Raw genomic sequence first — 8,686 nt, 5'->3', positions numbered from 1 at the left:
CTCGCATCTTAGGCTCGGGCCCGGCCCGGCCCGAAACATGGGTTTAAAATTTTGTCCAGACCCGACCCGAAAAAATTTTCTAAGCCCGAGCCCGGCCTATTTTTTAATAAATACAAAAAAATATTTTAAAAATAAAAATAAAAAAAGTATTTTAAAATTAAAAAATAAAAAATAAAAAAATATTTATTATATTCAGGTCGGTCCGGACCGAGCTCAGGCTAAAAAAGTGATGCCCGAGGCCCGACCCGTTTTCTAAACATGCCTCTTTTTTTTCCCAAACTCATATTTCGAGCCTATATTTTTACCCGAACTCTCAAATATTTTGGGCGGGCCATCGGGCCTGGCTGGGCCGCCCGGCCCATGAGCACCTCTAACACTGATTCATGAATACTTGTTGATTTGACTGTTTTTAAATATATAAATGTATGTATATTTTAAAAATAAATAAATATTACCAAAAATATATACTACTATATATGGAAAGCCCTAAAGTCTTTCTTTCTAGACACCAGGCACTTTCTTCTTTTTTACATTCTTAATAAAATTGGTTAATTTTTAATTTTGGTCCCTCTTCTTTTGACACTCTCTTTTCATTTTTGACATTCTTAATTTTCAATTTTGGTTCCTTCTACTTTTTAATTATATAAAATAGTCAAATTTCAGTTATGGTCCCTATACTATGTTAAAATTTGAGATTCGATCTTTATATTTGAATTTTTTATATAATTTAGTGTCTCAACATTTATAATGTCATTAGTTAATCTAAATATTTTATTCTAATCAAAATGCTAACGTAAATTTAAAGAATCATTAACATCGTTAAATTATTTGTTAAATTCAAGTCCATTTTTGTGACATGATTATCGAGTTCTAAGTTTATAATGTCACGCCAACAAATTTAATGAAGAATATTAATGGTGTTAATAATTGAATCAATTTTTATGTTTGAAAAATAAAGGAACTAAATTCTTTAAAAATAGAGATTAAATTTCAAATATACAAAGAGTATAGAAACTTAGAGAATGTTGTAACCTTTAAATTTTAACTAACTAGTTCAAAATCAATGAACCCAATGCGGAGCATGAGTTGGAAACCATACTAGTTATTATTAACATGTAAAGTTTATTTTATATGCAAATGATATTTGTTGTGAAAATGAATTAACAATTAGAATATACATCTAAATATTACTTTTTGCCCATTAAATTTATTTACTTTGTAAGACTAATGAAATTTTCTACATAAAATGGATTCTATTTTCATTTATAAAGTTTCATTTTAAACTACGCTTTTGAAAATTGATAGCTCCTTTATTAATTTGTTAGAATGCGGTCTTTATGAAAACTTTTAAACAAGAGTGAATAGCAAAATTAGCAAAGTCTTAGATTTAATTATAATTTTTTATAGACTAAAATATAAGTTTATATGTATCAATTTTAATTTCTTTACTTGATAAGGGATTACATTGAAAATCTTTTTATTGTTGTTGTTATTTTTGGGTTACCTACCCTTAGATTTGCCTCGCCAACTTAAAAATAAGTAGTTGAACAATTTATATATACAAAATTAGTAAAGACCAATAATTTAAGAATTTATGGACAACAAATTAGCAAAAGTGGAGGGATTAAATTGGTGAGATTAGATTAAGTTATTAATTGTTATAAATTACGAGAAATTAAAGTAAATAAAATTGGATGTAGTTATAATATAAAATAATAAAATAATTTTATTAGAGTGAGACTCCAATCAAAATTTGGCAATAAAATTATTTAATGTCATTAATAATAAAATCAACAATAGTCCAACTCGGCAAGAGGACAAAAAAAGAAAATCAAAGAGCACGTGAATTATGCCAACTCAGATAAGAACTAAAAAACAATTTAGTTGTGGTGACGTAACAAAAATCACCACCGTGTGATGGAAGCAAAACCTCCATACGACATTTCCCCATCAAGCATCCAAACCATCCCTCCATTTTTATGTACTCCTTTGAGCTTTGAAAAAAAGAAGATTTCTCCTTTAACTTATATAATTTCCCTTCCTAGTTCTTCCATTTCTCCACGCTACCAAAGCCATGTATCCATCATCTTCGTCTCAAAAGCCCATGGGTCAATCCGGCCTCACCCGTTACGGTTCTGCTCCCGGCTCCTTTCTGGCCAACGCCGTTGATTCCGTCATCGGAGCGGACCCTAACCTCGTCGGCCACTACTTCTCCGCCGCTGACTCCTCCTCTTTAACATCAGAGTCAACTTGTAAAGTCAGCTCATCCAACGATCCGCGAGAGCCTAAATCAGCTGCTGCTGCTGCTCCTGCTCCTCCTCATCCTCCTCCGCATCATCCCCATGGATCTTACCCTGCACCTTCTTCTTCCTCTCTGCTCAGACAACGCAGCTCCCCCGCCGGTTTCCTTAGTCACCTCACATCGGAAAACGGTAACGCCTCCTCCCTTTTTTTTCCCTTTGAAAGCGACCGTTTTGTCCTTGTTTATCTGATTAATCATTATCTACTTAGGGGTATTTTTGACTTTTTATGACTTCCTTTCCTTTTGATTGGTGGCTTTCCTTGGCCTGAATAATTCACCGGCATTATTATGCTAAGCGTTGACGAAATGTTTAAGTTGACCCGAATGTCACTTTCTATTCAATTTAATTACGAAAATTAGAGTAATAATGAATCTCACCTTTAAAGAAAAGATTGCTTTAATTTGATTTGGTGTCTTATGTAACTCATGATTTACCGTTGCAAATTTATTTTTATTAATCCTAATCTAGTTTACTTTGTTGTCTTTAATAATTATTAATCTCCAAAATGTTATATTTCAACGTCCATTTTCAATTTTGATTAAACGTTTTAGTTCTCGAATGAAGCAAAGCAAAACTGGGTTATTTCCATTTTTTTTAAAATTACTAGCTTGTCAAAGTGCGTTTTAATACTGAATTTGAATTTCCGGCTTTCAATTTTAATTTTATAAAATAGGGTTTGTTTTATGATTTTTTTCACTCATAAAGTTTTAATATTTTCTTCATGAATATTTTTACCAAAAAATAAATTTTCAAACAAATAAAAAGTAATCAAGAAATTTTATATGGTATTTTTAAAAATAATTTTGTAATTTTAAATATAAAATATTTATTTTTACATCATAAGAAAAAATTAATTAATTATAAATTAAATAAAATAGAATTTGATTTGGTTTGATCCAATTAATCGGTTTGGGTTGATTTTTGTTTTGTCGATAATTTTTCTCAACCTTAAACAGAACTTATCAAGTATCTTTAAATTACATTAAAAATACACATTAGCTTCTTAAACTTTGCTGATAATTATTTTTAAATAGATGAATTAATATTTGATACTACTAATAATTTTTTTAACTTTTTAGTAAGTTTTAAATAATTTTTATGCACAACTAAAAAGTTGAAATGATATAAAATTATACTATTCTTTTGATCTATCTTTAGACTGCATAGTTAAAAAGCTAAATGTTGCAAAAGACAAAGGCACTTTGAAGCAAAGAAGTGTATTTCAACATGGGTGTTGTAGTTTACGCTTTTAATCCTTCAAAAATTCATAATTTGTTTCATTTAATATATTAGAAATGATAGATAAAATTGTCAATTACTGTATTGAATGTGATATTTATTAATCTGTATATATCTGGCACACAGATCTAGTCAAAAAACATAGAAATAAATAATCCAAAAGCTTTGATAGTGTGTTTGTGTGTTGCTTGAATGAATACAAGAAGGTGGGTAAAGAGCAAAAGAGAATGAAAATAAAAGAAAGAATGAAATTAATGGTTGGTTAGGGAAAGTTATAGATAGCCAATCAATGCAACCCACCATGGTTTTTTGCTGGCCGGTGAGATCTTACAGGGCATCAATCACGTGCCACACATGTCCCCACCAATTTCTTAGGAATCCAAACATTATGCTTTTATTTTACTTTATGGAAATCGATATAGACGCATAAAATATATATAGTATATTATGCCTTTTATGGGGGGTGAATATTTTATGATGTGCAAGTTGGACAAGTTGAAATAAAGTAAAGATAGATGAGCTTTGTAGCTCGATCTGACATTACTTCAGTGGGGGTGAGAGGGACTTGAAGCTTAGAGTTGTTCATATCGTCTAAATGCCCATTTGCACGAGGATGAGAGGGATCCCACTATACTATAGTGTTTAATGTACCCTTTTTACTCATGTTTAGATTTGAAATATAAATATTAGATATAAGTTTGTGTTCTATACGATAGATTTATTTTTTTATTTTTTAAAATTTTTATGTTTTTGAATGTTTATATCCTCGTTTTTAATCTGGATATGAATGTCGAAAATAAATGTTTCAGAATAATAAGGGTGAATTATATTAGTAGTCACTCAATTATGTTTTTTTATCACTTAATTATGAAAAATTATAAAATAGTCATCCAAATATTAGTAAATTTATTTTTGATCACTCAATAATGAAAAGTTACAAAATGGTCTCTCAACTATTCAATTTTGTCTTTTTTGATCATCCAATTATCTTGGATTTTTGGGTGTTTCCATTTTTATGTTAACTAGCTGGTGATAAAAAGAGACAAAATTAAAATGTTGGGTGATCATTTTCTAACTTTTTATAGTTAAGTGACCAAAAAAAAAAATACTAATAGTTAGGTGACCATTTTATAATTTTTCATAGTTTGACAAAAAAATTTATGACCTCAAGTTTGCCCAAAAATAGAAAAACTCATTTCTCAGCCAATCCATGCATCCAAAGGGATCCTAGGTCGCAAGCCGTACATTTTAAAAAAGTTATGTGTAGGATATTTCAGAAGTTTATATTATGTCATATCCCTTCTTCACTTTTCTATCCAATATACATTTGGATTTGTGTATAAAGATGTAATTACTCAAGGACTTTCAAGTATATTAAAAACTTTTAAAAAATTTAAATATACATGTATCAACACATGCTCATAATACTTAAAATTCAAATTCAAGTATGATATTGATTATATGCACGACTTGCTACATATCTATTTAACCAGAAATTAAAAAGTATTAAGTTAAAAAGTATTACTTAAATGGGCATTGTCATAAATTAAACCATGCCTATACTTATGAAAAGTTTACCACATACCTACAAGTCTAAAGTTAACTTTTCTGCTAGATTGCAGATTTTATTGGTTCATATGAATTTCACAAAAACGGATTTGGGTGTGAGTATCAAATTTGGATATGTATCCGATATGCCTATACCTATGTTCGAGCAAAACATAATATATTTCAATTTTTCCAAAGCTATCTATATTATTTTTCTATGAATGACTGTTGCAGCAAAAACTAAACATGACCATTGCAGGTTTTTCCGTTACAATGGGCAACAGAAATTATAGCTCTCAAGGCAGTGGTAATGGTGGCCATGGAGTGTCAAGGTTGAAGTCCCAGTTGAGTTTCACTAGGCAAGATTCTCTTTCTCAGATCTCTGAAGTGAGTGAGAATCTTGTGGATGGTGTTAGCTCTAACAGTAACCACCAAAATCCTGCACATTCGTTTGCTGCTGCTGGCTTTGGAATGGATTCATGGGATAATACAAACTCCATTGTGTTTTCTGCCCCATCAAGCAAGAGGGCTAAAAATCTTGATGGCGATATTTATAACTGTTTCAATGCCTTGGAAACTCAGGTACATACTCCATCAAGAATTACTTAATGTTGTTTGTTTCCCAAGAAAATGAATATTCAGGAGGCCATTATATCTCATTCTTAGCTTAATGGTTCTTTGCCAAATAGGAGCATGATTTGCAGCAAATAGTAATGTGTTTTGCAGTCATGTCATTTACTTCTTACTATTGCCTTATAGGCTTCCCTTCGTTCTTTATTTCAGTTTAGCTTGCCCCAAACGACACTCGAGATGGCCACAGTTGAAAAGCTGCTACATATTCCTGAAGATTCCGTGCCCTGCAAAATCCGAGCCAAGCGTGGTTGTGCCACTCACCCTCGAAGCATTGCTGAAAGAGTAAGTTAAAATTCAATAGCTGCCTACAAATCGAATTGTTTATTCTTAGTAAATTCTGTAGATGTATAGGTTCATAAGACCAACCTATAGTCTTTTAAATAGCCAGTTCTGTCTCATAACATTTTTCAGGGCTATCCCCTATAGTTTGTACGATGCCGATGAGTTTATTACATCCATGAATCCCATCCTTCATTATTTCAAACATATTTTTCTAGGATGAAACGTTTAACATTGATAGGCATGATCCTGTAAGGAAGAACCAGTTTAAGATATTTTTATTTCCCTTTAAATATATATATATACCCTTGTCTTTTGGCTCGAAATTTTATTTGATGTGCATATAAATGGAAGTTACCAATGATATGCATGAAAGAAAAATGGCAAACAAGGTGCTTGATACATTGCATAAATCATATATCCTGCTGCATCACTGAGGCATGAAATTATGGTAAAATTTCTGCTCCTTCAAGGTGTTGGTGACAAGTATGATAAGACAAGACGACTTCTAATGAGTGCCAGAACATTATCTGCATTTGTATTTGTTGGTTCTATAGGATAGTGGACAGCTTGTCTAATAGTCATAAATAATAGTGGTCCGATAATTGGTAATGCTCGTCGCCACTTGCTCGTATGGTTGACTTGAAGAGTATGCATATAAATTATAGAGTGTACATTATTATGATGCATGAGGAAAGAGTAATCCTCTAAAGAATGAGAAATCATATTGAGCATCATTAAAACTTCTTATATATGTACAGGAGAGAAGAACAAGAATAAGTGGGAAGCTGAAGAAATTACAAGAGCTTGTTCCTAACATGGACAAGGTAATCACATATTTCTATTCTAGCCCTTAGATTGAATCTATATTTAAGTTGCTTCAAATCATTCATTACCTTTGTGATTTATGGTTTTCAAGTTACCATGAAAAGGATACAAATTGTAATATATATATTATTTTAAACAAAGATGACATATCGTTAAAATCTTCTTGCAGCAAACGAGCTATGCAGACATGCTGGACTTGGCTGTGCAGCATATTAAAGGCCTTCAAAACGAAGTTCAGGTTCGTAAATATGTCATGCTGAGCTTCAAACAAGATCTTTATCATGCTTCTGAATATTATATGGATAATGATACGGAATCTATATGCGTGTGTGCATGTGCATGTGAGTATATTCAATTTAATTTTCTCATGGCCAAAAAATTAATATCATTAGGGCTTGGAATCCAAGGGCGTTGCACATGGGGACTTAAATCCTTAATTTCCAAGTGTCTTTTTGTGAGACAAAATCTTAAGACATTTATGGTTGTACTTTTGCAGAAACTCCACAAAGAATTGGAAAGTTGTACATGTGGGTGCAAACAAAGCTCATAATGATGAAGGCTAACCAGGTTTAAGGAAACAAGAAGTTTGTCTGATTTCCAAATTTTGAAGCCAAGACTAATTTAGTTGGCTTAGTTTGACTTAATAATGAAAAAGTAGAGGTAAACAACTCGAAGATGTATATAAATGGAGTCACATTGTTTCCCTAGTTTGAGAAGTGATTGAGTTGGAAAATGAAAAAAAGAAGCAATTTGTTAGTTTTCCCTATTAAAATTCAGTGTCTGTAATGTAACATATGTTTTGGCTTTTGTATTTTAAATGGGAATGAAGAATTCAGTTTACATGTTTGGGTATTTAATTTAATATTTTGAGTTTCTTATATGTATAAAAAGTTGCAATGTTTTGAGATGGGACAATGGTTTGGATGTAAATTTTTCAGGGTAAAATCCAATTATGGTTTTGATTTTATTTTGGTTACTCAAATGTTAATTTTTAGATTTAGCTACTTAATTTTTGAAATTAAATATTTTCGTCATTCTTCCTTTACTTGCTATTAGATGAGTGACGAAAAGGTGGTGTGGTTTTTTTATTAGCTTAATAATAAATTTAGCTCACCAATATTTATACATTTTATTAATTTAATCTTAAATCTAAAAATTAAACAAACTTAGCGTTACAAAATTTATAATTTTAGTTTTAATTTTAAAAGTTTCAAAAAAGAAAAATTAAAAGAAAATCATTTTAGGATAAAATAAATAGAAAAGGTGATTTAAAAACTAAAATGTGTAAATAAAAATCAAAACATAAATACTAAAAAATAAAAATATATATATCAAATGATTCAAAAAGAAATGACACAAAATGGATTGAGGGGTATTAAAGGGAGATGAAGTTGGACATGTCAATGGGACATGGAATTGACAAGGTTATCTTTCTTGATTCAACTCAGCTCGTATTTTTAAATCATGGACTAGATTTTATGAGACTTTGGTTAGTTGACCGACGTATTTGGACTATGCAAGTTTAAAAGTTACTAATGACATGTTCAAGTTAAAAAGAACAAGGCGAAAAAAAAAAACTTTTCTAGGTTTTTCTTTTCATGAAAGATTTCATATTGTATTATTTTCTCTACTCAAATATTAGATCTCTGTATATTTTTAAAATAAGAAAATTCAAAATAATTGTTTAGTAATAGTTTAAAAAATTGTTAACTTTTTAGGGGGGAATTGAATAATATGGTATTAATCTAAATTATGACACTTGGATAGTTGGATTTAAGCTAACTTAATTTTTTACCATACTCACAAAGGTGACATTAGTTTAAAACGAGCACAATACAAATGGCATTAAATACTCT

At 30.5% G+C, this 8,686-nt stretch overlaps 1 protein-coding gene across 1 annotated transcript; it reads left to right on the top strand.

Moving 5' to 3' along the window:
* Positions 1 to 1,969: 1,969 nt before the first annotated feature.
* On the top strand, positions 1,970 to 7,670 carry LOC105777689 (transcription factor bHLH128). The gene is made up of 6 exons (XM_012601060.2): positions 1,970 to 2,432; positions 5,350 to 5,672; positions 5,874 to 6,005; positions 6,764 to 6,829; positions 7,000 to 7,068; positions 7,327 to 7,670. The coding sequence occupies exons 1-6, from the start codon at positions 2,075 to 2,077 to the stop codon at positions 7,378 to 7,380; spliced, it is 1,002 nt and encodes a 333-aa protein (XP_012456514.1). The 5' UTR covers positions 1,970 to 2,074; the 3' UTR covers positions 7,381 to 7,670.
* The last annotated feature ends 1,016 nt before the right edge of the window (positions 7,671 to 8,686 follow it).

The sequence above is a fragment of the Gossypium raimondii genome, chromosome 10 (genome assembly GCF_025698545.1).
Source record: "Gossypium raimondii isolate GPD5lz chromosome 10, ASM2569854v1, whole genome shotgun sequence".
NCBI lineage: Eukaryota > Viridiplantae > Streptophyta > Magnoliopsida > Malvales > Malvaceae > Gossypium > Gossypium raimondii.
Note: the sequence above shows the minus strand (reverse complement) of the source record. Positions and strands in the feature narration are given on the sequence as shown.

What these genes read in the sequence shown, in the direction of transcription:
- LOC105777689 (XM_012601060.2), top strand. Translation starts at nt 2,075, where the DNA reads ATGTATCCATCATCTTCGTCTCAAAAGCCCATGGGTCAATCCGGCCTC. An exon ending in TCAATGCCTTGGAAACTCAG is followed by an intron (nt 5,673 to 5,873) that starts GTACATACTCCA and finishes TCTTTATTTCAG; the next exon opens with TTTAGCTTGCCCCAAACGAC. An exon ending in CTCGAAGCATTGCTGAAAGA is followed by an intron (nt 6,006 to 6,763) that starts GTAAGTTAAAAT and finishes ATATATGTACAG; the next exon opens with GAGAGAAGAACAAGAATAAG.